General features: G+C 49.9%; 2 protein-coding genes, 1 long non-coding RNA gene and 4 other non-coding genes across 12 annotated transcripts; all 7 read left to right on the top strand.

The window, feature by feature from the left end:
- Positions 1 to 46: 46 nt before the first annotated feature.
- Positions 47 to 16,554, top strand: TRNAU1AP (tRNA selenocysteine 1 associated protein 1). 3 transcript variants are annotated; one of them, XM_035565140.2, is made up of 11 exons: positions 47 to 145; positions 2,461 to 2,537; positions 2,648 to 2,745; positions 3,527 to 3,626; positions 6,425 to 6,477; positions 7,708 to 7,839; positions 8,518 to 8,598; positions 10,872 to 10,991; positions 12,413 to 12,575; positions 13,148 to 13,181; positions 14,970 to 16,553. In XM_035565140.2, exons 3-11 carry the CDS (start codon positions 2,660 to 2,662, stop codon positions 15,104 to 15,106), a joined length of 906 nt encoding a protein of 301 aa, XP_035421033.1. In that variant the 5' UTR covers positions 47 to 145; positions 2,461 to 2,537; positions 2,648 to 2,659; the 3' UTR covers positions 15,107 to 16,553. The 3 variants fall into 3 exon arrangements, with proteins under 3 accessions (XP_035421033.1, XP_035421032.1, XP_035421034.1); XM_035565139.2 differs by lacking the exon at positions 2,461 to 2,537 and having other exon boundaries at positions 61 to 145; positions 14,970 to 16,554; XM_035565141.2 differs by lacking the exons at positions 2,461 to 2,537; positions 8,518 to 8,598 and having other exon boundaries at positions 69 to 145; positions 14,970 to 16,549.
- Positions 16,555 to 16,692: 138 nt separating this feature from the next.
- LOC126913558 (uncharacterized) lies at positions 16,693 to 23,466 on the top strand. 4 transcript variants are annotated; one of them, XR_007709120.1, is made up of 8 exons: positions 16,693 to 16,803; positions 17,927 to 18,138; positions 18,372 to 18,440; positions 20,178 to 20,300; positions 21,362 to 21,438; positions 22,146 to 22,205; positions 22,581 to 22,690; positions 23,091 to 23,466. It is a non-coding gene; the product is annotated as an uncharacterized LOC126913558 (long non-coding RNA). The 4 variants fall into 4 exon arrangements; XR_007709121.1 differs by lacking the exons at positions 16,693 to 16,803; positions 17,927 to 18,138; positions 18,372 to 18,440; positions 20,178 to 20,300 and adding an exon at positions 20,855 to 21,051; XR_007709119.1 differs by lacking the exons at positions 16,693 to 16,803; positions 17,927 to 18,138; positions 18,372 to 18,440; positions 20,178 to 20,300 and adding an exon at positions 20,855 to 21,056.
- LOC118257331 (small nucleolar RNA SNORA16B/SNORA16A family) lies at positions 21,097 to 21,240 on the top strand. The gene has a single exon (XR_004781523.1). It is a non-coding gene; the product is annotated as a small nucleolar RNA SNORA16B/SNORA16A family (small nucleolar RNA).
- On the top strand, positions 21,880 to 22,008 carry LOC118257332 (small nucleolar RNA SNORA44). Its single transcript, XR_004781524.1, has one exon. It is a non-coding gene; the product is annotated as a small nucleolar RNA SNORA44 (small nucleolar RNA).
- On the top strand, positions 22,242 to 22,360 carry LOC118257333 (small nucleolar RNA SNORA61). Its single transcript, XR_004781525.1, has one exon. It is a non-coding gene; the product is annotated as a small nucleolar RNA SNORA61 (small nucleolar RNA).
- Positions 22,943 to 23,013, top strand: LOC118257329 (small nucleolar RNA SNORD99). Its single transcript, XR_004781521.1, has one exon. It is a non-coding gene; the product is annotated as a small nucleolar RNA SNORD99 (small nucleolar RNA).
- Positions 23,467 to 24,279: 813 nt separating the features above from the next.
- On the top strand, positions 24,280 to 27,281 carry RAB42 (RAB42, member RAS oncogene family). The gene is given in 5 exon segments (XM_050715257.1): positions 24,280 to 24,440; positions 24,442 to 24,558; positions 25,145 to 25,552; positions 25,996 to 26,298; positions 26,849 to 27,281. Coding segments are annotated over 5 exon segments (1,422 nt in total).
- Positions 27,282 to 27,592: the final 311 nt, after the last annotated feature.

Raw genomic sequence — 27,592 nt, 5'->3', positions numbered from 1 at the left:
GCAGCGCGGCGGCGGAGCGGGCCGCGGGCACGGCGAGAGGCGGCGCCGGCGGCGGGGCCGAGCCGGGAGGGCGAAGCCGCGGCCCCGCCGAGCCCGCCCCGGGGCCTGCGGGAGCAGCATGGCCGCCAGCCTGTGGATGGGGGACGTGAGTGTCCGGCCGGGACCCGCGCGGGGCTTTGTGCGGCGGGCGGAGGAGGAGGAGGAGGAGGAGGAGGAGGAGGAGGGAGGGCAGCCGGGGCTGCGGGCACTGCCGGGGGCTGGGGAGCACTGACGGGCTGACTGACTGACAGGCGGACGGACTGACGGACACACGCCGTCCCGCACGCTCGCACTGACTGACTGACACACGCAGTCCCGCACGCTGGCACAGACTGACACAGTCCCGCACGCTCTGACTGACTGACAGACAGACAGACAGACACATGCAGTCCTGCACACTCGCACTGACTGACTGACAGACACACGCAGTCCCGCAGGCTTGCGCTGACAGACTGACAGGCACATGCAGTCCCGCACACTCGCACTGACAGACTGACAGACAGACACATGCAGTCCCGCACACTCGCACAGACTGACAGATGGACACACTCAGTCCCGCACACTTGCACTGACTGACACAGTGACACTCGCACACTCCCTGACACTTGCACGCTCCGTGACACCCACAGTGACACCCACAGTGACACCCTCACGCTGACACCCTCACACTCGCACACAGGCACACACACTGGCACACTGACTGACACATGCACTCTGACACACACAGGCTCCCAAGCCAGCCACAGTCACGCACACACTGCCAGGCACACACTAGCTCGCGCACACACACACACACACACCTGCCCCTGCTGACACACACCCGGAGGCACCTCACACACAGCCAGGCTCGTGGGCAGGCGCACACCCGCGCGGGGACCCTCGTGGCCTGCCTGCAGCTGTGGGCACAGGCACACTCGTGGCACTTGCACCAGTGTCACTCGCGCTGGTGTCAGGCACTTACATGCACTCACGCTGTCATGTTTGTGGTCTCATAGGCACTTACACACTCACAAGCCTGTAGCTGACTTGCTGCTAGGCACCTGCGTGCTCATGTGCTTCAGGGGACACGCTCACGGCACTGACACACTCACAGCTCTGCACTCATGTTCGTGTTCCCATGCTTACCCGCACAAAGGGACACCTACAACCTCTCCACAGCATCTTTTTCAGCCGCCTCTCTCACAAGCAGCCCATTGCTCTGTGGAACACCAACGTACAGACCCCAGCAGCCGCCACCTGTTGCCTCTATGAGCCTGCCTTTCACGGACACACACATACCACACGGCCCGTCCCTACAGAGTAGGGCTACCTCCAGCGACTTGCACGTGTAAAAGTCATTGGTGATTCACACTCGCTTCTCAGCAGGGCATCTGCCAACTTTTGCACGTGCAAGGGCAGCACGGTCGCCCGTTGTCAGGTGCACACAGAGACCGCATGAGTCTGCACATTCCCTCGTGCACACGAGTGTAGGAAACACCCGGTACCTGACAGGCACACAGGCATGCTCCAGGGCTATCACCACAAGGCCATAGGTATTTGTACTCACACGGAGCTATTTGTATTTTCCCCACACCTCTTCATCTCTTCCACACCACCCGCATGATGCCAGTGCGAACTCCATGCATGCACAATCCCTCTTTTCACTCGCAAACACGCAGCCACCATACCCCCTGTTGCTTGTCCCAGACGGTGCAGCTGCCTGTCAGCACGTGCATTACACACAATCCTCATTTCTGTTAGTTCTCTTCTTTACCGTGCCACTTTGCATTACACGGAGGCATCCTTTTAGAATCCTTAAGGTTGGAAAAGACCTTCAAGATCATCTGGTCCAACCATCACCCTACCAGCAATCTCACCCACTAAACTGTGTCCCAGTACCTTCATTGTGTATTCAGTCCAACTTGCAGTGCCATTTCGTACTTTTCAGCCACTTACACCATCCAGACACTCGCACACACACACATGGTGTCGTCATTCACACAGGACCACAGCCACATCACATCCCTCTTAACACACACCGTGCTGCCTTCCCGCGTACACCCCACAACACGGTCAGTGCACCCACGGGCAGACCCGCTGCGGGCTGCGACTAGAGGACTCCCAGTGCTGCCCCACGGAGCTCCGCGGTTGCGTGAGGTTGGCACGGCTCTGCAAACCCCGACCCTAGCTCGATGGAGGCTGTGTTACCTGACGCACGCCACCCGTTCGTCATAGCACCCTGGGCTGCGCCACACCTGTGTACTGTCAGTGCTGGGCCAACCTCCGTTTGCATAGAGAGAAGGAGTTTGCCATCTCCTTACCCCCTGCTCCTGTGTAGTGAACGCTCAGTTTGTTGCTGTATGTCTCTGAGTGGCTTTTGTCCTTCTGTGAAAGCTCCCTGTTCTCTGAAATTCATGCTGTCTCTTGGGTTCCACTTTGCAGACTGTTGAGCCTGGTTCATGCATGCCTGCTGGTTTTGAGTGGCATCGACCCTCTTAAATGAGTCTTCTTTTTGAAGTGTAAGGGTAAAATACTTCTCAATAATGTTTTAACTGCTTAGGGTGACATTGACACATATATTCTCCTTTTTGTAGTTGCCCTGATCTAACTTACTTTTTTGCTTTTGTAGCTGGAGCCGTATATGGATGAAAACTTTGTTTCAAGAGCCTTTGCCACCATGGGAGAGCTTGTACTGAGTGTAAAAATCATTCGAAACAGGTTGACAGGGTAACTCTTTCTGCTTGTTCTCAATTCGTTCTGCCACTGCATCTCTACATTTGGATTGAACTGTTTGCCCTTTACGTGGCATCGCTGTGGTCCTGTCCGTACGAGCGTGATTTTCCCTTTCAGCTTTTCACCATTGCTGCCAACAATATGAGTGTATTGATGATAGCAATGGGGAGGAAGTTGCTGGCTCTTCGACCTCCCCATCAGTGAACCATCCTGCAGTGCTTCAGCACTCCTTCAGAATGGCACACATATGGCATACAGTCCATCTGGGAATTACGTGTTCTGGGCTGAAGACTTCAGTGACAAGTCTGTTAATCATTGCACTAGTGCAGCTACATGATGCTAGCAGAGGTGGGAAGTCTAACTTAGAAAGAGCCACGTGAAGACCTTCTGAGTTCGTTTAGAATGGGTGACTGTACACAGGATAACGTAGTCTTGTGTTTTTATAAATGCTGCAATTTCGTTTTTCAGTTGCTTAAATTTGGGTGGGAAAAGTTATAGTCCGTGAAAGGAGGAAGTGGAATAACTGAGCAAAAGTATTTTCTGTGTCCTTATGTTGACCTGACTTAATGGTAAGTAGGGGCTATCACTTCAGTGAAGATCCAAGATTACTGTGCTAGATTCTGCTTGGTAGCTAACGTTTGTACTTCGAAAAGGAAATTGTTCTATATATTGCTGCTATAGTAAATTTCCTAGCAGTTATCTGAAAATATAGTAGTCCTCCTCAAGTGTTTTAAATCTGAAATCCTTTTCTCTCCTCTCCTGTGTCTATGTTCAGAATTCCAGCAGGCTATTGCTTTGTAGAATTTGCAGATCTAGCTACTGCAGAGAAGTGTTTACACAAAATCAATGGAAAACCGCTTCCTGGTGCTACACCGGTAAGTAAATCAAATCAGCCAGTAAAAAAGCAAATTGTGAAGAAATAGAAGTAGAAACTGTATTTTGAATAATGATTACAGACAAGTAGTTAGCAAACTGGGATTGTTCTTTTCTTTAGACTTAAGTTAATGAACATAAAGCTATTATGTTCTTACTCAGATAATTATTGGAAAAATGTTAATTTTTGTTTGAATGTCTGGATAATATCCAGGTATAGAAATGTTGTGGTGTGTTTTTCTATTTCTGAGCCTTTCTACTGTTACCAAAGTTGGACTGATGAGAAACCAGAGAAGAACAAGGAAAAAATAGGTTGAGTATACGTACAACAGTCCTTCTGTCTCTCTCCATTTGTAGTTCCATATGCATTTTCTATAGTTTGCACGTTGTGATATATGCACAAGATGAACTTACAAGTTTACAGAGTTTTGCGTAACATTGATTTGCAAGAGAAAAGTGACTTTTAAGCCTTGCATTATTCTTGGCCCTTAGCAAAGAAAAGTTATTCAAACCCATTTACAGTGGAGAAAGAGCTAGTCCGTTTTATAATTGCAATACATAACAAATGTCTCGGGTACCTAAAAGCTAGGTAGTTAGGAAGAAGAGGAGGAATAGTCATAGAGGCTAATTTTAGGGTGTTGACTTGAACGTGTAGGATATTAAAATGGGATGGCTGACACAGCTGTCCGTTGTACCCACAGAATTTGGCTGCAGTAGCTGGGATGACTGGTTCATAAAGCAGCTCTAGAATCACCTCTATTACAGTGTGATATATTAAGGTAAATGGACGTCTATTTCAGAGTAGTTAATGCACTGAGTTGGAAACTGGGAAGTTCGGGTGGTGTTCCTTGAACTATTTGGTCAGCCTTCCTAAGAGGATGACATCCCCTATCGAAAGGGATAGATAAGAGGTCTGGAGGTCATCTCCTGTCCCGTTTAATAACCCATATATTGCAAGTCAGAGGCCCTGACTAAGGGAAGCTGATCTTCCTAGATGCCTTCTGTAGTCACCAGAGGGAGAAAGAGAACAGCTCCTGTGAGAAGATAATAATTGAAGTTTGATTTTGGAAATACTGGCGTTTATCCAGAGTTTAATTCAAAATGTAGTGGTTTTTGGAGGGATGATTTCCATAATACATGGAGGGAATTACAGATGTCAGACAGAGCCCCAATGTAGGCAGCCTAAACCAGTGCCCTCAGCAGGCAACTGTCCAGCTCGTCTCTTGCGTTTAGATACTTTTTCTCTTGATTGCAGAAAACTGAATGTGGCTCACTCTTTTATTTACTTTTAAATCCTGAATCTGCCAAAGGAATAACAGAGAGCTGTGTTGCTCTTATTGTCTCTCTTTTACAGAATTAGTGTCCCCAGTTCCTGTAAGAGTGGAAATACTCTCAGTTTTCTCATTGATTTTACACCCAAAGTATTGCAGTGAAGAACTAGATCAAAAAAAAAAATCAAAGTGTTTCAGAATGGAATCTCAATTTTATGTTAGGAAACTAAGCTTGTAAATGGTCCACAGAAAGAGTTGTGTACCACTGTGCACCAGTGAATGCAAGCATGCAAGGAACATGATTATAGCCTAGAGTTAAGTCTTTGCTCTATTTCCCAAGAATTATTTACACTATCTTGGAGGGAATACATCGTGCAAGGCACAGGAGCACTCTAGGCTCTCCGCTGTACTAAACAAACATTCTGATCTCTAGGTTATGGACTCACAGTAGGCTTGCTTTCTTTGACCAAATTGAATTCTTTGATGCTATGCCACTGTGTAGTACAGAGGGATGTCTGCTTTGGAAGCCTGTTGGGAGATAGAAAAATGGTTTTGAAGCCCCTCATACTGACAAGGGAATCCAGCTTAGGTCTTCCACTGCCTGGGTGAGTTATGAAACCAGTATTCTTGTAAAGGAGTGCAACCCTTTGCTTCTTCCTCTGTCAGACATGTTTCGGAAGAAAATAGCAGTTACCATTGCACTCTGCAGTGAGCCTACTTGGGTCACTGTGTGCTGAGCATCACGTAAGAGTGCCTCTGGGATTGAGACCCGCAGGATTTTGAGGCAGAAGATCTTCAGCTCCTTAGATCTTGGTCAAATTTAAATGTGAGGTGGGATGAAAGCTGGTAGGATGGGGGCTATGAGTTTCAGATGTGCCAGTGACACAAATCTAGGCTCCTGGGGAATGTTTTTTTTTTAAAAAAAAGCTCAAGTGCAAAGTTTAGGGAGGCCTCCACTATCAAACGACAGGTAAGTCTTTCAGATGACCGCCCCCTTTTTTTTTTTCCCCAAAATAAATGAGTGCATCATCCAGAGCAAAATATTTAGGCATTCTTCTAGAATCAGGGATTAATTCCATTTTCCAGTGTGGCAGATTCTGCTCTGTCAGTATTCTTGTAATTCACAAATGTCCAACTATATGTGCTATCATTTCAGTTTAAGACCTTAAAATTAGAAGTCATGTAATGCTTGCTGTTAGTACCTCAGTTTTCTTTCCTCCCGTAAAGAAATAAAAATTTGATGCTATGTAAGGTCCACCTGTCTTTCACTAGCTTTATAAACTGTTGAAGTAAAGACAGTCCAAACCTCTTGGTGCAGGTTGTTTGCTGATTTTCATTATTATAGCTGTACCGAAGTAAAACAAAAATGTTGTTCTTGGTACCTTAACTGACTGGCCTGACAGCACTGAACATCTGTTAGTATTAAATTTTTTAAAAGTACGTAAAGTTAGCTTATTGTATTTTTTCCTAATTGTTTGGATACACATGGAAACGTTTGAATGTATGGATTCATTTTTGCCTTGTTTCAGGCAAAGCGATTTAAATTGAATTATGCAACGTATGGAAAACAGCCCGATAACAGGTAAACACTCAATATTCAAATATTAGTTTTGCCTGTTTAATGTCTCCTTATCAATTACCTTGCAAAGAGTACTCAAAATATGTAAACCCACAAGTTCATCGCTGCAGGACAAGATGTACAGCTAGCAGATTTGGACAGGAGAGAATTCATGGGATGCATAGAACCGAGTCTTGTACCATTTTGTCGAGCAGTGCCAGATAACTAAATCCCACAATTAATAATGTGGATTACATTAAACCGTCTTGGAACACACTAGAAATATTTGTGATGCTGTAGCATGCTGGCACCATATAATGCCATGAATGTGTTTGGCACCTGGATATAGATGCAGTGGTTTCACACCACCTGGCTTAACTGGCTGGAGTACCACCGCAGTCAGCAGAGAGGGAGAGGCGCTCGGAATTGCCCTCTGGAGGAGCCCATCTTTCTCCCTTGACAGTGAAAGGTGTGGAAGGAGGCGAATGGGCTAAATTAGGCTTCTGAAGTTGGGTGGTGTGAATACCTTTCATAATGCCTGCCCAGAAACGCTTACACAGTTGAGTTAATAACACAAGGAGATGTTCAGGCAGGTGTGTACTAGGGTGAAAACAACACAGTCCTGCAATTTACAAGGGTAGTGTTAGTCATATCTCTGCAATTGTATTTTTATTTTAGATGATTATTTATGAATCTTTTAAAAAAATAACTTTAGATTAGAATCAAGGCATTACAGATGGGGCAGAGAATGAGATTTACATCTGGTAACTAATTCTTGCGGTTCTGTTTGCTCTGGAAGTAGTTGTGTGTTACAGATGGATAACACAACCTTTCTGGCTCCATGAGCCTTTAGCAGAGAGAGGTTAACTTAGATCACCTGTCAGTTTTATGCTTTATCTTTTGTGTGGCTCAGCTGGTTTGTCAGGAGTGTCTTTTTAAATATTTAAACTTTTTAACATCAAAGTATCTAATTTATATACTATAATTTAAGATCAGTATGTAGGAAATAGCAAATCTATAAACAATACAACGTTTCCTTGCTGTATTAGAAATTCATATATGGTACCCAGTTCAATATCCTCTGAGAACTAAAAAATGGAATTATCTTTAAATACAAAGCAATATCAAGTAGATGTCCTTTAATATCACTTCTCTCTGAAGTCAAATTCGTAGGCTCAATGTTAGCTGTCGCTCAGCACACGTTGTCTGTGTGTGTGTATTTGTGCTGAAGAAGTTTTCTTTTGATTTCTTTAGTCCAGAATATTCCCTTTTCGTGGGAGATCTGACCCCTGATGTGGATGATGGCATGTTATATGAGTTTTTTGTTAAAGTTTATCCATCGTGTAGAGGTGGAAAAGTTGTTTTGGACCAGGCAGGAGTATCCAAGTAAGTTATGTTTTATTCATTCTTTTCTTTCACTTCACATGCAGCAATAGGAAAGATGTAATGCAGCAAGGGAAAAATATTAGTTATATAAGTTTAGTAGATCCCATACCTGCTAAAAATACAGTGTTCTTGGATATTCACTCTGCAGTGTTTGGGTTTTGGTAGGTCACCATGGCATATTGTCACTCTTCTGTCGTGCTCCTTGTGTGTTGGCAGTATGTTACTGCACTTCTGAAAATGCTGAAAAATGCCTAAGTGATCTATAAACACTGGCTCCTGGACTTTCAGATAGAATTTTGCTTTTGCAGTCTTTCAGCTATTGAGTGTATATTCTTAGGGAAGCTTTACAGTTTTTTGTTTCTCATAGGGTAGGGCAAACAAAGCTATGATTCATTGTCATGTAGTTAGTAGCTGTATTGTTCGTCTTCACTGGAAATGTCTCATCAAAAACAGATGTCAAAGCCTTAGCTTTCTTAATCAAACATTTTCTAAAGAGCAGAAAATGAAACTCTTTTCTTAGAAGAGAGACCACGCCGTTGGTCCACCAGTTGGTCACCATCCTTATTTTTCAAAACAGAACATGGCTTCAGTGACACACAGTATTCTGATCCAATGCCTAGGAGAGTGTTGTGGCTGTAGATCTCCCTCTGTCTCACGTAAGGGTTTCTCACTCTTTAGATGCATTGCTCTGAAGGAATGTCTGGAGGTGTCTTGTCCAACTTCCCACTCTGAGCAGGGCTGCTGCCAACACAAGATCAGGTCAGCCATGAATTGTGTAGCCTGGAAAATCTCCCAGGATGAGATAATGCAACTTGTCCGGGCAGCCTGTTCCGGTGCTGCAACAGCTCTCTAGTAATGAAGTTCTCCCTTACGTCCAACCTGAACCTCTTGCAGAGCTGCTCTGTCACGCTCTGTGCTGTTTCTGCCACCTCGTCTGAGACCAGCTGTGCCCAGGTGCCTCCTCCAGCTCCTGTTTTGCTGTACGTGCTGCAAAAGAGGTGGTGGGTGATGGACGTTGGGCCAGTAGGTGGCTTTGGGAACAGTTCCTAGGTGCAGACCACAAGGAAAGGGGACCTGTGGTAGCTGGGGAAGGGACAGGGGTTTGCATATTGCTGGGAAGAGCACAGCAGTCTCCCCTGGGCTGTTGCTGCCAGGGCTTTGTTGTGACTTGTGCAGTTACTCAAAGCTGAGGCAATGCAGGTGTTAGTGTGGTGCGAGAGAGGATCTTGAGGTTTGTGGACGTGCCTGGTGAAGCTCAGGCCCTTCCAGGCTCAGGAAGGCTCCTCCCAGCACCTCCTGTCCAGGCAAGAGAGGACCTTCTCTTAACTGTTGGGACAGGACAGAATGTCTGCCAGGGAGGTCCTGACCTCATAGAAATGACTCTTTGTTGGGGTTATTTTTGGCAGGGGATTTTTTATTTTTTTTTCTTTACAAAATCTGGTTTAGCCACTGATATGGAAAAAGAATAAGCATCCCAAAATGTTGGAAGAATGGCTCTTTGCCTTGCTGCACCCAGCCACCTGTGCACTACATCTAACTCTCCATCCGTCTCTAGTTTGGAACTGGCAACATTCATGGTTTCACTTAAACACTCCTGGTCCTGTCTGAAAGGCTACGGGAGTTTTTGTAGCAGCTTAGAAACGTACACACTGTTGTGTGTGAACACCTGAATTTGACTTAAATATTGATTTACACTGGTTTAATTCACCACAGTGCTTTCAGAGAGGGCAAGTTAAACTAAGATAACCAATTTTAAACAGAATGGGTACCCATGTAGAGCTTTGCTCTTGCTTAATTATCTAGTTTGTATATAGACAAGTCTGAGCTTTGATTTAGGCTTCTGTATGTGGGGAGCACACATATACACACGCACATATGTATATATAAATATATACTTGGACTCGTATGCGTAGCTTGCTGTGCAAGACGTTGCATTTTCTGGGGCACTGACTGCTCTGTAATAGCTTCCAGTGTGGCCGTACTGTGAATGCTAGGTGATGCCACTTTCAGAATTTCTGAGTGTGTTATTTTGCATTTAATTGTTCCCACAGAATAGATAATACGCTGTAAATTTACACCCTCGCTTACGGCTCGTTCTTTTCCCCGGGTAGACAAGCCCTTTCCCTCCCAACCTCCTTCCTTCACCTAGATGGATTCCTCTTTCCCTCCCACACCTAAGTCTTTGATCTTTCTGCTGCGTGAGGCGGCCCATCCCATCCTGGGATCCTGGCACTGCCCTCTTGGATGCTGTTGTGTTGCTTCTGACTCACTACAGCATCAAATCCCACGCAAAGGACTTTTGGGGTTGGGGGGAATTAATGTTTTTTCTCTGGCTAATGTACGCTCTGCTCAGTGCTGCAGGGGAGCATTGCTGCAGAGGTGAGGGCATGCTGGCTGCACGTTACCCTGCTCAAGTTGTGCTGTCAGCAGGTTTTAGCAAGTTGATGTTAAGAGCTTCTTTTCAGGTCCACTCTTGAGAACGCTGATGGGATCGTGTGGTTGTTGGGAATGACAGAAAGCCTGTTTGAGTAGTTTTGTGTTGAAAAAAGGACTTGATTAGAAAGTGCATCTCGGTCAATCCTATGGAAAAGCAAAGTTTTCCTTCAGAGTGGGGCAGTTTTAGGTATGGCGATGATGCCTGTGTCTTGTCAATCCTGTGCTGACTTGCAGCCGTTTAGATTATCGGTATCCTCCCAATATAGATTTTGAGGCTTTGCTACTGTCTGTTCACGCATTTCAACATGTCTTGTGTCAGCTCACTTCAAGTTCCCCGGAATCCACTGGCACAAGATTTAGTTTACTTTTCTGAAGCTCTTGAAAGTGCTCCCGAAGTTCAGACGTGTCAAACGTTCTGCAAACAATGCAAAACAACTGGAACAGGGAATCATTTAATCTCTCCTAAAAGCCCTAGCGCAAGTGTTTCATTTGCTGTGTTTTTCAAAACCAATTTAGACTTCACTGTAAATATTACAAAACAAGCAGCGTGGCTTTTTTTGCTTTTGCTTGATACAAATTATTCCGTATCTCTGCAGAGGTTACGGGTTTGTGAAATTCACGGATGAACTGGAACAGAAAAGAGCGCTGACAGAGTGTCAAGGAGCCGTGGGGTTGGGCTCTAAACCTGTACGCTTGAGTGTGGCTATACCAAAAGCGTGAGTATAAGAGCAGTCAGATGTCATATTTAAGAGCAGTATCTTATGAAAACACGTGCATTTTTTAATAACTTTTAGTGATTTGGGTGCGTGTCCTGGATGTTTCCATCACAAAGTGAAGGAATACACATACATATAGTAAACTAGCTAGAGTATCAGAATGCAGAGGAATCAAAAAAATTATAACGTTAGATCAAGACTAAACATTTTACACTATTTTTAATTATATACATTATTAAATGCACACACATACACACACTGTATTTAAATGTGATTATTTTTAAAGTATATGTTCCTTTGCATTAAATTGAAATAATCTAAATCTGCTTATTGACTTCTGGATAGCAAAGCTCAATTACCTTGCTAATTCTATTACAATGTCTACTGATTTTGGGGCAGGGATTAACTTTTTTTTCTGTGTTTGTTCAGAACCTGATACAATGAGATCCTGGTCTGACTTGGGGCTCGTAGCACTAGGGTAATACGAATAATAGTAATTGCTCCCTATTTGAATAATATTTAGATTTTCAGTGACCTCAGAAGTCTTGGGGGGATAAGGAAGGGAAAAGGGAATGTACTGTGGTAAGAAGACTGATGTTTCCCTCTTCCTACTTCTCACTGATTTCATCATTAGATAAAGCTTTGCGTGTGACATTCTCATTTGCAAGCTACATTTGTCATCTCATTATTTCAAATCCTGATAATCAGGTGGGATTCCCAATTTCTTGGGAATGCTGCCTCTGTATGGCAAGGAATGAGAATTTTCATTAGCTCACAGGCTGTTAAACAGATACATTTTTAATTACTCGTAGTCCTTTTTACTTATGAGCTCTTTAAACTATTTGCATTGAAGACCATCCAATTCAGTGAGAATGGGGACAACCCGTTGTTGCTTAGGCTTTGTGACAGTGGCAGAAGGGAGAGATTTTGGACCGTTCTCACGAAAAGAAACCCCAGTTCTTTTGCAAGGCTCTAAGTCTTTAGCTCTTCATGTAAAGCAAGACTCAGTATCTCGTCTCAGGAGGCTGCAGAGTAGTACTTCGTATTTGTCAGAAAGAAAAAGGGACCCAAGAATCTGGATCATGGCTCAGGATATTCTAAGCTGAGACCTGTAGTCCCAAACTCTTCCCTTCCCAAAGCCAGGAGGTGATACTAAATTACTCATAAAGAATGAAAGCAGTGTTTATTTTATTAATGAAGATGAATATGAATACAGGAAAGGGGGTTAAATAGAAACCGCTTCTTTCTTTCTGCACACGTATGCAAATGATAAAAATTACCACAATAAATAGTGAATATATTGTAAAGAATGAAATTTGCATGCTAGAATAAACCCTCTGTACCTTAAGCTATTTCACTTTTGCTTTTTCGTAATTGCTCTGCATTATTTGTAACTTATTCCCGCTTTGTTTTTTTTCAAGTAATCGTGTGAAACCAATGGAGTACAATCAGATGTACAGCTATAATTATAACCAATATTACCAACAATATCACAACTACTACGCCCAGTGGGGCTACGACCAGAACACGGGCAGTTACAGCTACAGCTACCCCCAGTACGGCTACACGCAGAGCACAATGCAGGTAGGACCGGGCAAAGCGCTCACTCTGCAGTGATCTGGCAGCACAAAACAGCTTTCTAAACTCTAATGGGCACACGTTATCTTCAAGCTCTTCTGTTTTCATATAGCTACTTGATGAGGAAGCAAAACCGTTCAGAAGACCCTGGCCTGCGCTGTTGTCATGTGTAGGGGTTGTTCCTAGGACTGGGTGGGTAAAAAGGTCTGTGGGGCATAAGGGCGCTCTAAATACAGTTGTCATGGTAGAAGGTTTTTCTTGATATGGGCAATCAGACAGCCAGTGCTGAGACTGACTTCTGGGATCCTTCATAGGCCTTGGTTTAGAGGATAAAACAGATCAAGACAGCCACCCACTGCACCACAGGAATTTCAAGAACTGCTGCCTCTGTTAGAAGTTTAGCGTGAGATCTCCCCCTGGAGCCTTGTGGGAGTGGATCGGAGGGATTGTGCCTGAAGAATTGTGTTGTAATCAGTCAGTTATAAAAGTCAGTGTATGACAGTAGTAATCAACAGGTGATGTTTGTTTTTTAAAAAAATAGTATCTGCTGTCCTAAGGGCTTTTTTTTGTCTTTGCAGTCATATGAAGAAGTTGGTGAGGATGCATTGGAAGGTATGTTTCCTGAATTCTTTATTGAAGTTGTGTATTTCCTTTGCACTGATTGCAGATGGAGAGTCTTTCTCAAATTGGCCCCTAAATTCAATGTATAATATACCTTTGTCTTTGAGTAAATTGGAGGTCTGGGAAAATTTGTTGGTCCCTATCACCTGGCTTGCATCCTTATTTTACAGTTGCTATTCTTAGTCTAGACCTTGTCAGGGCTGAAACGAATTGACTTCACTAGCATTGAGACCAGTTGTGGTTTAGTGTTCACATCTCCTTTGCCCTGAAAATACAGATACTAGTCTTCTACAATATACAAGATTTTATCCCTTTTTTCTTTTCTGGTAGGCTACAAAAACAATGTAGTTATTCTGTTTTTCTGTAGATTCTTGTTATTTAGAGTCCAGGATACTTAAACTGGGCTTATTGTTTTAGAAAGAAATAATATCAGTTAGCATACTGGTAAAATATTTGTTTTAGCAGTCATTAGTTGAAATGAACCACTAAAATATCGTGGTTTTAAATATATATATGAGCTGTTTTCATTTATTCATGCAAGAAATACTTATTTCGTACTAGTAATTCAAAATTTCGGTCTTGAATGGAATATGCGCTATACAGTGTATCTTACTATTCTCTTAAAAACAAAAACCAAAAAATGGTAGAAGTAGAAAGCAGCTAGATCCTGTGTATGATCTGTGGCTATAAGCAATGATGTCAATGAGAAAGCCCTCGCTGGCTTTTCAAAGCGTTACACGAGAGCTTTCCTTTCTGCTGAAACTAAAACACCAGTGCTGGAATTAGAATATCTCTGGGGTGTCTTTTGCTTGTTGATTAGATTTCCTATGTACTAATATGTTGAAATTTGTAGGAAGCTGAAATAATGTTTTGCCAGTGCATCACTCTGTTCTTAATTGTGTTTCCCTGTGATGTGTTGCAACATGATATAGCTGAAACCAAACATGTTTACAAACATTTTATTCCAGATGTGCTTTCTAGTTTTTCCATTCAGTTGGCTAGTTTCTTTGCATTCTGGTACTTGCTTACTGACCTAAGTGATTGTGCTAGTTTGGTAACCTAGCCTTTAGATTGTGGGTGTTGTTAGGTGAGCTTTAAATCCTACAGGTGGTTTGGGTAATGCAATGAGTCAATTTTTGCAAATTGTTAAGTATACATTGGTAGCAGCAGAATCGTAGACACTGGGTCACTCTCCTGCCCCGAAATGCTTTACAGACAATTCTTCCAGCTGTAAAACAGGGCACATGTTCATGCTTAATTCACTGGCTGTCACTGGCACTTCTTTGGTTACTAACTGTGAAATGCTTTGAGATGTTCGAGGCTTTGGCAGATGAGCTCTGGTGACTCTTGTTGCAGCAGCGTAAGACGCTACCGTCCCCAGCCATCCACTCTGACCCCGTAGCGGAGGGAGCAGAAGGGAACGTGTGCCTGCGCCTCCGCTGCTCCACTTTGCAGTCCCGTGCCTTAGTGCCAACCCACCTTCTTTGGCAGTTTAAGTGGCTACACTGGGCTGCGAGGTGCAGGTATGCGTTCTCTCTGTTGGCTCTGCTAGGGGGGCAGTCACCACTGACAAGAGGGACATATCTGCACCTAGTTAGCTCTTATCCCATTGCGCAAAGGTTTACCAGGGCTGTTCTAGTCAGGTTCATGACTGGGTGAGCGATGGGAATGCTTTGGGACTCCCTCCACATTTTTTCATAAAACTAACATATTTATGGGGTGGGGGTTTTTTCTAACGCATTTGGCATGTGACCTATTTGTCTGTCTTTCTTCCTTCAGACCCGACGCCTCAGTTGGACGTCCATGAAGCAAATAAACAGTTTATGGAACAGAGCGAAGAGCTCTACGATGCCTTGATGGACTGTCATTGGCAGCCTTTGGACACTGTCTCGTCAGAGATTCCAGCTATGTTATAGCCTCGTTGCTGAGGCACTGTCTGTGTGACAAACCCGCCAGTGCGCTCCGGACTGTTACGCTGCACCTGGATCCTGCAGTAGTGAGGGGTGGCCCTTTGTGCACCCAGGTCTGTTACTCGAAGTACAGGAGGCCTGTGGCGTTTCCTGTACGACATGAGTATCGTAGGAGCATCATGGTAACTTTGATTCATGGTGAAAGTTAGAACTGCAGCAGTTTTATTCCTTTTGTCTTGAAGTGAACTCGTAATACTTCTTGTAATTTATAAACTTTCAACAAGATGGCACAGGGGAAAGACTCTACTCCAACGTACAATAAAAAAGTTGGTCTTTTAAGTAAAATTACACTCTGCATTTTGGTTCCTGCCCCCCTTTCTGTTTTGATGCCCATTTAACTGTCTTCAGTCATTTGATCCAACTCTCATAAATGTGTTTGTTTATTTTTTGAAGAGTCACTGTCAGATACTGCTAAAATGTCTCAGAAGCTTTCTAGTGACTGGGTAAGGTTGCTGTAAACTGAGTACGGGAAAGAACTGTGTAGATGAAAGTTTGTGTTCTGCTTAATCTAAGCTGTGATCTTGAGCTAGTGAGTTTATAGCTTGGTGTTCTTAAGCAATCTACCTGAAGAGCATTTTGGAAAGTAAAGACAGAAAGGAGTTTTATAACTACTACAGACCGATGCCTTCCACCAGGTGGTCTCTAGCGTGTTTGGCTTGCCTCTCCACCTATGTGTGAGGAAATAACTCCTCACCAGTCAAGCAGTTTAAAACACTTTTACCAACAACCTTGTTTAAATGTTATTCTGTGTATCATGCCTTTTTCCCTGTGGACAGGCCTTGATGGTCTCGTGATGATGTTAAGGTTTCACAGCGTCTTCCACTGTCTTGTCAGAGTGTATATGGTGAAACTGAAGATCTTGCAGCAAAAACGGGTCAGAGCAATCTATATTTTGTGCAACAAATTGTTGCTAACTTGGAAAGCATTTTTCTACTGGATGTTGTATAAGCCGGATGGACGAGCAATATATTTAAGCTAATATTATGTTGCGTTAGAGGTGACAGCGAAAATGATAGCACTTATGTATGTGTTATAAGCCCTTTTCAGGCTTTTGTGCCTTAAACTCTTTGAGAAACAGGAACAGATAAACTACCTGTAATAAATGTCTATCCAAGAAATAGTTTGGTAACTGAAATTGCTACTGCAAAGCATTAAGTTGCCTCCCTCCCCATGTTGATGCAGAGATTTGCCACAAAATTTAAATACTTTCATAAAACCTACTTCTACTACGCCTTTGTTTGTGTCCATAATTATGATATATTTGTCAGTCTGTGGTCTTTTTATCAACTGCGATGGTAAACATACCGTGAATATGAGGGTGATGGTAACGTACGCTGGATTAAGCAAACTTCTGAGCAAGTGCTAAGAGGACTGCTGGACCCCTGCGTTCTCACCGGCTGTGAATTTTTTTTCCTCCTGCTATTCTTTTGACTGCTGTGGGCTGTTAACAGTGTCCTAACCTTGAGTTACTCTGAATTTAAGGAAATGAATGTTCCCGGTGCAGTGTTTCAAAGGCAGCGGAGAGGTGGAAGAGAGCAGAGTGCTTTTTTCTTCGGATGTAGCTGGTCGGCGGTGCTGAGCACTGAACAAAATGATGCCCCTCTTCTTGGAAAGCGTCTGCTCAATAGAGTGGCGTTCTGGAGGTGATGTAAAGAAGGTTTTTGTGTTCTGCAGTTACATGGTTTCTAGATGGTTCTGTTACTGTGCTACAGGAGTGCTACTCTGCGTGCCCTTCGTTCTCTTTTTGACCTGCTGTTCTCTATCCCCCCAAACTTTAGCTTTTATAAAGCAGCCCTCGTCATTCGCTGCAGGAGGTGACCCGAAGCCACGATTACTTTATCAATAGAAATCTGTGTTGCTGTTCTGTGGCTGGCCAGCATTGCTGTCCGGTTTAATACTCCCTAATGGATGGATAAGCCACATCCATCTAAGCTTCATGAACTACGGTGCTGCCAGACAGCTGTCACAGACCCGGTATTTGCAGGACGTGGAGGATGAAGGGAAGCAGCACTGTCTAAAGGACAGTGGGACAGGTTATCACAGAGTAGCACCCCTCACGGACAGTGACCCTGGGGCAAAATCATTTTGCTGTCTTCTAGTTTTGTCACAGAAAGAAAGTTGGTAATGGTCTGACCCGTCATTAGTGGCATCCCAAGCTTCCAGGATAGCTCTGATATACAGACCCTCGGGCCCCTATGGGGAGAACAATTTGGGAGTACAGAGGCCAACAGAGACTACCCACTGAGGCCTCTTTAAGGGTGCTACAGGGCTTAAAACAGCTCGTGCATTTCCTTTTAGGAAGGAGGTGGATGGGAGTGTTTGGGCCACGTTCCCTTAATGCGTGAGGCCGATCCGTCTCTGCTGGCAGAGAAGGGAAGGGCAGCCCCCAGCAACAGGGAAGGGGGTCAGGAAAAGCCCAGGGCATTAGGAGAGGAAATCAAATTCTAACAGCTGTCTGTCAAAGCTGGGAATTACCCTGAAGAGACAAGGGTAGAATCGAACTGCTCCCCCACCCAGGGAATTGGGGTGAGTGAGACAGGAGGCAGTTTCCTCTCCCTACCTTGTTACGGATGGGAGAGGTGCAGCACCAGGCTGGTGAGATGAGAAAGCATCCTCCCTCGCGTTACTTTGTAGGCGTGGGGTTTTAATCACCCCTGCCAGTCTTTTGGGGTTGTTTGTGAATCTCAGCCAATGTTCTGTTGAGCTGGTAATCTCTCTGCACTTTTTTTTCGTGTATCACTTATTCATCTTAATGTTCATTTTCAGCTCCTGGCCACTATTGCAGCACCTGGAGCGCAGAGGAGACTTTTTTTGTGGAGCTACAAAACAGCCAGTCACCTGGATGTGTAGGGTTTGTTTTGGAATCCAAGTTAAACAGAGTGTGGGATTCTGTTTCTTGTGGATGGCTACAGGAAAAGCCCTGATTAATTACCATTTGGTGTAATGCAAGATGAAAGATGAGGACTCCACGTAGTAAGGTAAATTCTGCTTTTATCTTTATGTGCTAAAGGCAAGGAATCCGAGGCAGATGATAGCACAGCTCACTGAGATTATGTAATTCTTGTAAATTGCATCAAAATCTGTGATTTAGATTCTGAAGTATTCTGCCTTTTAGCGTGCAGCATTTAGTCACAAAAATGACTTAAACATTCTTATGACATTACTTGGCTGAGCTGTGATGATCCAGTGTAGATTATTCTTTAAATTGCAGGGGCTCTCAGATGACAATTTGAGTCACGGAGACTGGAAGAAGTTCAGCCAGCTGTGGAGCTGCACAGAGGTGGGTGTTACTCCTGTCGGGCATTGAGTGGCGATTGCCAAACCATAAGCTGCCAGGCTTGCAGGGTATCCTGTTGCCATTACCGTGTGGTCAATCAAAAGCCAGCATCGGGGATGGCCTGGGGGAAATTCTGACTGGCTTCCAGTGGTGTGAAGGCGAGGGGCGTGAAACCTCTTGGTTAACAGGCGTGTACAAGTTACGGGGTCTGACCAGGCACCTGCAGTGATGTTTTCTCTGTGCCTGCCTAGAGAAGATCCCTGTTATTTGGACCAGTTTCAGGAGACAGGTTCATGTCGCGCACGCTGCCAAGAAGTGATGAGCACCTTTCGGATTCTTCGGAATCCCTTTTGAGAAATGGAGGTGTTTTACTCTGATCTGTAAGTGCTGTTGGTTTCCTTATTACTGGTTTGCTAATCCCCAGCTTCTGCTAAATGAGATCAGAGAGGAATTTTTACCTTCCAGACTAGCAATCTCCCAGTGCCGCTTGTGAACCATACTGGATACTCCAGTTTCTGGATTTAACTTGGGATTTACGTAGACACGAAATTAATTTTATGACAGGATGGACTGCACGTTTTAAATGCAATAGCTGCATTTGAAAACGGATAAAACTAGCTCAGAAAAAAAGTCACTGACAAAGCTTTCTTTATCTTCTTGGTTGTTCAGAACATTTCTTCAGAAGATACCTCCTTTTTTCATCAAGTTTTACTGCTCTTTTCTTTCTTAGCAGTCATTTCCCAGTCCAGATGGTTTTAACAGGTGCAGTAAGTGTTGCAAGGGGGGCTTTGAGGGTACTGCTTGGTACGTGCTCCATTTCTCTCAGCCAGTATCATGCTGCTGCTGCTGCAGAATAGCCAGGGTTGAAGCAATGGTAGATAAAACAGTTAAAATGCTGCAGATTGAGATCTGTGCATGGCCAGGGCTTGTCTTGTCCCTCTGCGTTCAGGACCAGTAAGCTAACTGCACCAGTACGTTGTGCTTGCTTTTTCACAGAGAGCTTCCCTGCGGGTTACTCTGCTCCCAGGTGTCCAGTGAAGGAGCTGCAGCCTCTTCCAGCATCTGCTCTCCCCCTGCAGGTTGATGTAAGGCTCCAAACCACAAGTGGAGGTTCCATCGGAGTGGTGCTGACCATACAGTCGAGCACTGCAGCAGGATTTTCACTGCTCTGCTTTGTTCCTCCATCTGTCTTCGTGCTCAGACTGTGATGAGCAGAGGTCTACTGAGCGATGTCTGGATTCCATACTGATCTTTGGGGATTTTCCCCATTTACTTCCCAAACACTTGATGTTTACCAATGTTGTCTTTTTTTTTGTTTTTTTTTTTTGCTACGATGAACTCCCAGTTTCTCTCATGTCTTAGGATTTGAGTGGGGAGTTTCTAGCTTCAGTTTTTGTGAGCTGTTGTCCCCAGATGAATTTGGGCCCCCAGGGAACGCCTTGTGACTTAGCAGAACAGCTGCAGGGGCTGTGGATGATGGGGCCACCTGCTCGTAACCTGTCCCAGCAGCTTTGACAAGGACTGTTTTTAGAAGAGCTTGCTCATGGAAGGTTTGGGGCTCGTTTCCAGACTTCTGCTTTAAATGGGTGCCAGGCTTATTTTGGCAGTAGTCTGGCATGTTTGTGGTGCGGGGTTACCAGTTGGAAAGGGCGATGGGAATTTCTGATCTGTGAATTTTGCTCAGAACAGGTTAAAAACCTAACTATTGTTCCCTGTCATCTTTTTTTGCGCTTTCTCCAGGGCTCAGGGGCAGGACGCAAAGCTTTCGCTTTAAGATCCAGCTTTTCGACCGGATTTCTCATGGTGGCCGTGCCTTCAGCATCAGTATCAGCAGAAACTTGAGCAGTCCCTTCCAATCAGTTGGTAGGTGCTCTCATTTTAAATCCTTTCCACTAATTACAGATTACGAGCCAGGAACATGACAGAGGGATTGTCTTGGCAGACAGACTTCTGCTTCCAAGAACCTTTTCTTCCATTCCCCGAGGGTGGGGTGTTCCCCCTGCCTTCCAGAAAGATGGAGCAGGAGAAATACAGCGGCTGCCTTCACCTTTCAACGAGCAGCCCCTGACACACCCCTCACGGGGCGGAGGAGGCAGAAATTTGTCGTGTCAGTGCCAGGGAGATGGGGGGTTGTGTAGGAGGCGGGTGGCACAGCACAGCTCGCCCCCTGTGCAATTAAGGGCTTGCAAACACAGCTCCTGCCGCGCTGGGGTGAGGTTTTCCCCTTCCTTCCCGGCTGCTGTCGGTGGAGGGCACGTTGATTTGGGGGAGCAGCATGGCCTGTCATGGCGGCCGGGGGGGGGCTGCCCGGACTACAATTCCCAGAAGGCGCAGCGGCAGGGCCTGGCCGCAGCAGCCAATCAGCGCCCGTGCTCTCTCCCTATAAAAGACCCGCGGCCGCCCGCCTTCATTCTCTCCTTATAATGGCGGTCAGCGGTGAGGTCTGCGGCCCGGGCGCTATCCGCCGCCATCCGCCCGCTCCCGGCGCCTTCCCTCCGTCCGGCCCCGCCGCATCGGTGCCTCGGGGGCTCGGCTACCGGGCGGCGGCGGCTGGGGGCGCTCGGATGGCGGGCAGCGCGGCTGCGGGGTGACATGGCCGCCTCCCTGCCCCTGGGTGAGGTAAAAACTGGGCCGGGGAGGAGGGGGGGAGCTGGAGCCTGGCCGGCCCTATCGAAGCTGCCTCTGCCTCGGTGCTGTGGCAGATGCAGTCAAAAAGGAGCCCAGAGCCACCCGTTTTCCTCGACGGTCGCCGAGCAGCTGGAGCCTCCGTAGCTGCCCGGCAACATTAGGGGGAAATACAAGGCCTGAGGGGGAGCGGGGGTCCGGGAGGGGCGCTCCAGGGGCCTCGCTGCGAGGGGGAAGGGGAGGCGTGGGGGGTGTTGCTGCTGTTCTGCTGCTTTAAAATGTCTTTTTTTCACTGTAAGAAACTACCTGGAGTTCAAGACTGCTGCAGTCCCCAGCGTCGTCCTGGCGTGGGAGGTGGCCCCGCAGCACCAGGCAGGTGAGTGGTGTGAGCACACCCTGCAGGCTGCCATCAGTGCTGGGAGTGGGGCTCGCTGCCTCCCTTCCTCAGGGCAGCAGTACTCTGCAGCCCTCCGCTTGCAGGTATTTCTGAAGGCGGTTCCTGTTCCAGGTGCTACAGATCCCCTGCAGGGCCTCATCAAAGGAACAAGCCCTGCAGGGGAGGATTTCTGCCTGGTGGGCCTGTTAAAATATTCCCTCCAGTCGTTAAGCTCTGTGAACTCCCCTTATTTCCCGCTCTTACCAAAATCATGCTTAGTTGGGGTAGAAGGAGGATTTCTCCAGCATCCCTTGGCCCTAGTGGCAGAACTGAGAATCAAATTTGATCAAAAGCCAGTAGATGACTTTGCTTTTGATGCATCTGCCCCTTTTTTCTCCAGCTATAGCAGGCTTTGCCGAAACAGGTTGGTTTTTACCTCCTGCGCATGTTAATCCAAGAGCTGTGGCTCTGAAATAGCTGCAGGTCTCCAACAACATGCGAGAGCAAGAGGAAGGTCTTTGACTGCTGGGCCTCTTCTGCCTGTTGCTGTCACTCGCCCCTCCTATATCTTTTCAGACGACATTTTTGAGGGGGCTTCCCCCTCACAGGGGCTTCGGTCTGTGGGCTGGCTGTGTCAGCGGCGCGTGCTCACGAAGCAGCGTCTGCAGCCCGTTGCTGACTCGGGGTGTTGTTGCAATGTGTTTCAGGGTTCCTTGGCGTTTCCGAGCTCGCTCAGCTGATGGCCTGCCTGCCGGGATGGACACGAGGTGAGAGCGTGTGCCTTGTCAGAGCTCGGCAGCCTATCCCTCCAGATCCCTTTCCCATCGGATCCGAATACCGGTCTTGTGGTCAAAAAAGGAGGAAAAGGAAAAATTCAAACTGGTCTTGGCCTTTTTGCTGGTACAGCCCAGCTCTGAGAGGGGCCAGTTTGATGACAGTCTGTGTCAGCTTGTTCCCCTGGCGGGGGCTGGGGTGGGAATGGAAGTCAGGAGACTGAGGAAACGTGTCTGGCGTAGAGACCAGAGATGCAGTGAGGGTTTCTGGGCCGGTGTTTACTGGGCCTGGATTTGAAGCATTGATTTTCTGCACGCAGCAGCCCACCAACTTCAGGTGCCCACCTGCGGCTCCATTGTCTCTTTCAGGAATTACTCCCTTAGTGGAAGAGGCTGAGAGCTCGTGAGCCCCTCTTCCCCCGTGAAGGGAATCAGTTTGCTGAAGGCCGAAATCACGAGGAAAGTGTGAAGTGGATTGGGTAAGTGTCTTTGTGAGTGGTCAGCAGACATTTGGTGGTTTTGAGGGGGATCTTGACAGTGCTAGCCGAGGGGCAGCTCGGCCTGGCTGCGAGGTGACTGCCTGTGCTGGAGGCGGCAGCCTGCTGGGGCTCTGCAGGTGGGAACGATCAGATTCGTTAGTAAGGTCTGTAATTGGGTGGCCTGACACCTTCAGGGCAGAGTCCCAGTGAGATGAGCTGTCAGTTTCTCTGTCACCGTTCCTCTGAGCACGGCCTGGTCGGTGATGATGCCTTTGTTGGGAGACTGCTGGATGAATCCTGCGGATATGGGGCTGAGGCCAGGCTCCAGCAGGAACTGGAACCCCCGCGTGTTGTGTCAGGCTGAGCTTCGTTCTGACCGGGCTTTTCCTTCCCTCCCCAGGTGTACGTGGAACGAGGAGCAGCTGAGTGAGGGTTTCAGTGTCTGAGACTTCAGTATCCTACTCCCAAAGCAGCCGCAGTTGTGTGTAGCGGGATCCTGGCTCCTCGGTGAGCTGTGAGCTCCCCCAGGTGGGAGAGCTGCTGCTGTGCACCAGCCACTGAGCGCCGCAGGCAGTGGGAACCTCGTGGGTTCTGGGTGCTGCTGAAGCTTCCGTTCGTGTGCTCACTGTGGAGGACTGATCCCTCCCAGGGAGTTTTTGCAGAAAAAGAGCTTTGGGGGGAGGGGCTGGAATATTTGAAATACTTAAAATACGTGAATATTTGAGAATGTGTGGAATATTGGGAGGGGTGAATAAAGGCGGTCACTTGAAGCTCTTGCTCTGTCTCCTGTGTTTGTGTCCGGGGTTTGTGACGCCTGCTGAGTGCCCTTAACCCGGTGTGGTGCTGGGGAGCACAAGTCTGGGGTCCTCAAAACGCCTCTGGGTGGAGAAGGTGAAGGCCCGGGGGAGCTGAGGCAGCAGCCCAGCGGCGCTGTGTGCAGCAGGAGCCGGGCTTTGCTCGCCCTTCCTCCAGCTGCTGGGGTGCCAGAGGGGGGGGGAGCCGCCTGCTTTGAGGCAAGGGGTAGCAAAGGCGCCAGTAAAAGGCGGTGCTGGAGCGCTGCTGCCTCCAGTTGTGTGCTCTGTGGAGAGCAATTTGGGGATGAAAACAGAGCTGTTCCTCCTGCTCAACAGGGAGCAGCAGGGCGGGGACAGCAGTGGCCTGGTGCAGGGGGTGGTGTGTGAGTGACCTGAGCAGTGGGGGCGCAGGAGAGGCTCCAGCCCCTCAGCCCAGCCCTGGGGTCCTTTTCCTGGGGCACTGCCCCGGCTCCTGGCTGCAGCCTCTGCCACCTCCGGGCTGTCCTCGGTGGCGGTGACAAGGAGCTGGCAGGTGACAAGGGCGGCTGCAGGGAGCAAACATCCAAACACCCCCCGGGCTGTGCCCCTGGGGCCGCTGGCTGCGAGGACGGGCCGGCGGCCTCTCCCTCCTCCTCGTCTGCTTTGTTTGTCCGCCTGGGTGGGTGTGAGGAGAGGACGGCTCCGTCCCTGTCCCCAGGGACAACGCTGCGGGGTGGGGACAAGGGTGGAGACCTGGCCCCGGTCCCACCAGCGCAGCAAAGCCCCTAGGGCCAGGATCTGTTCAGCCTGGGGCCGATGGATCTCTTCTCCCCCAGCCCAGCTGCCGGGACGGGGACGGCAGCGGGTCCCCCCCACGGCCCCGACGCGGGGGGCCACTACCAGTTCCGTGTCATCGTGCTGGGGGACGCGGCCGTGGGGAAGTCGTCGCTGCTGCGCTGCTACGCGGAGGGGCCGGGGGGGGGCCGTGCCCTGCCCCACCGTCGGCGTGGATTTCTACAGCCGCACCGTCCCGCTGCCGCCCGCCGGCAAGGCCAAGCTGCAGCTGTGGGACACGGCCGGCCAGGAGAGGTTCAGGTGAGGTGGGGACGGGGACGGGGACCCAACTGGCTCGCCCCCGCCCCGGGGAGCTGGGGCACCCCGGTGCGATCAGACAAATCCCCCAGAAACGCACCCAGGGACGGATCCTGGGACCTCTCCACCCCAGCAGCCCCCCCCCAAGAGGCGCGTCCCTGTCCCCCCGTCCCGGTGCCTGGGGTCTGCGGTGTTTTGCTTCGGGTTTTGCTCGAGGAGGCAGCAGCGGGTGCAAAGTCCCCGTTGGGAAAGGCCGGGGTGGACGGGGACGGGCAGCGAGGGCTCGGCGCGACGGTGACGCTTTTTGGGGCCGTGGCAGCTCCTCGCTGAGCTGGCAGCGAAGCCACAGCTGGGCTCAGGGGGCAGCCGAGGGGACCGGGCTGGGGCTGGGCGATCGCCTCCCTGATTGCATCAGCCTGCGGACAGCCAAGGAGGCTCAAAAGGGGTGCGAAAGGGCTGGGTTCATCAGGGGTCCTGCTCTGCCCCGTCCCCGGGAGCCTTTCGGGGCGCTGCGGGAGGTCCCCCCGTCCCCATTCGGCCCGGTGCAGGCACAGGGGGTGCTCAGCACCCCCGTCCCCGCTGTGCCCAGGTCCATCACCAGGTCCTTCTACCGGAGCGCCGCGGGCGTGCTGCTGGTCTTCGACCTCACCAACCGGGCGTCCTTCGAGCGCGTCCCCGAGTGGTACCGCGAGGCCGCCGGCGACCGCGCCACCGCCTTCGTCCTGGTGGGCCACAAGAGCGACCTGGCGGCCGAGCGAGCCGTGTCGGCCGAGGAGGCCGGGCGCCTGGCGGCCTCCCTGGGCATGGCCTTCGTGGAGACCTCGGCCCGCAGCAACCTCAACGTGGAGCTGGCCTTCGAGACGCTGGCGGTGGGCATCCTGCGGGCGCTGGGCCGCGGGGCCCTCGCCCCCCCCCAGGGCTGCGGCGCCGTCAGGCTCATCCCCAGCCCCAGCCGCCCCCGGCCCCCGGCGCGGGGCGAGCCCCAGGGGCGCTGCCAGTGCTGATGGGGATGGGACCCCCCCCCCAGAAACGGGGATGGAGCTGGGGAGCTGCTGCCCTGCCCTTTGCCCGGAGCCCACCCCCCTGGGGGGGCTTGGGGCTGAGTTCCCACGTTGGTTTGCGCTTCCAGCCTTGGTCTGGGGGTTGTGAAAACAATAATTCCCCCCCCCTCCAGGGGTGTTTTTAATAAACCAGATGCCTTCCGCATTAAAAAAGCTCTTCTGAGTGCTAGAGCACCGGCGTGGAGCCCTGCCTCTGTGATGGGGGGGGGGGGGGGGGCACTGCTGGGGGTCGCCCCCACCCACCCCGCCAATACCCCCCCAGTGCCTCCAGCTGGATGGAGAGGAGCAAAAAAAGGAGGTGAAGGGACCCCCACGTACACACACCCAGCACCCAGCACCCCCTGCCGGGCCAGGAACGCCTCCCGCGCCCCGGGCGCAGCGGGAGGAGCGGCAGCACCCTGCCCGAGCACGCAGCGGGCGCGGGGGCGGTGGGTGCCGGCGGGTCGCAGCGGTGCCGCCGAGCGCCCATGGAGCCGCGGTGGCACTACCAGTTCCGGGTGATCATGCTGGGGGACTCCACGGTGGGCAAATCCTCGCTGCTGCGGCGCTACACCGAGGGCGTCTTCCTGGACGCCGTCAACCAGACGGTGGGGGTGGATTTCTACGTTCAGTTCGTGGAGCTGGAGCCGGGGCTCCGCGTCAAGCTGCAGTTCTGGGACACTGCCGGGCAGGAGCGGTTCAGGTAGGTCCCGATCCGGCCGTGGGGTCTGGCTCCGGAGATTGGGGGGGGATGGAGGTGGGGAGGCATCGGGAGCCAGGTTTGGGGTGGGGGGGCTGTGAGCCCAGCCCTGGGGGCTGCTTGGGTAGGGCTGTGCACTCTCCACACCCCTGCCCGATGACGAGGAGCCCTTTGGGGCTGCCTCGTAAGCCCTGGCTCCAGCTCCGAAGGGGCTGTGAGACCCCCAAAACTGCATGGGACTGGGGTGCTCCTGCTGGGAGCGGGGCAAAGCGGCTTCCCCCCGCTGCTGGGCACCTCCATGCCCCTTTGCTGGGGACGGGAGCGCACCAGGGGACAGAGCCGCTCGTTGGTACAGCAAAAGGTTCTCCCTGCTCTTACGGTGCCTCAAGAGCCCCACGCTGGTTCCCCTGGGGCAGGAGCTGGGCTGAGGATGCTCAGGCGAGACGCAGGGACAGGAGGGGCGATGCCCTCCCACCCCCCCCCCCACCCCCCCCAGGGCAGCACACAGGGGAGCCCCGGGCACCGCTCACCCCGCTTCTGCTCGCACCCCAAGGTCCGTGACTCGCTCCTATTACCGCAACTCGGCGGGGGGGATGCTGCTCTTCGACCTCACCAACCGCGCCTCCTTCGAGAGCGTCCGGCGGTGGCACCGCGAGGTGACGGACACGGTGCAGCCCTTCCGCGTCGTCTTCCTGCTGGTGGGCCACAAGAGCGACCTGGCGGCCGAGCGCAGGGTGGGCAGGAGGGAGGCCGAGCGGCTGGCGGCCTCGCTGGGCGCCCAGTACGTCGAGACCTCGGCCAAGGACGCCAGCAACGTGGCCCAGGCCTTCCAGATGCTGACGCTGGCCATCTACCGGGCGCTGCAGAGCGGGCTGCTCGCCCCCTGCGAGGCGTGGGACGGGGTGAAGAGCAGCGGCCCGCTGCCCGCGCCGCTCCTGGCTCACGCGGCGGGGAAGGAGGAGAAGAGGAAGAAGTGCTCGTGCTAGGGCCGGGGGCTCCGAGCCGCCCGGTTCTGCTGCTGTGTGAGAGGTGAAGCAGAAATCGGGCAGCCAGGGGCGGGGAGGGGCAGCAAGAGAACATTAAACACCCCGTGGTCACCTCGCTGCCTGCCCGTGTTTTCCTGGGGAAGGGGAGGCGGTTCGGGCCGAGGCTGCCGATGGGAGCGGGAGCACAGAGGGGCAGCGTTCACCGTTCCTCTTCTCTCCTCTCCTACAAAGCTGTCTCCACACCCAAACAGGAACCGCAGCCCTCCCCGTGCCCTCAGGTCCCGAAGCTCTCAGCAGCACAGCTCCAGGAC

Source organism: Cygnus atratus, chromosome 23 (genome assembly GCF_013377495.2).
Source record: "Cygnus atratus isolate AKBS03 ecotype Queensland, Australia chromosome 23, CAtr_DNAZoo_HiC_assembly, whole genome shotgun sequence".
Classification (NCBI taxonomy): Eukaryota; Metazoa; Chordata; class Aves; order Anseriformes; family Anatidae; genus Cygnus; species Cygnus atratus.
This window is presented reverse-complemented; position numbering and strand designations above follow the sequence as displayed.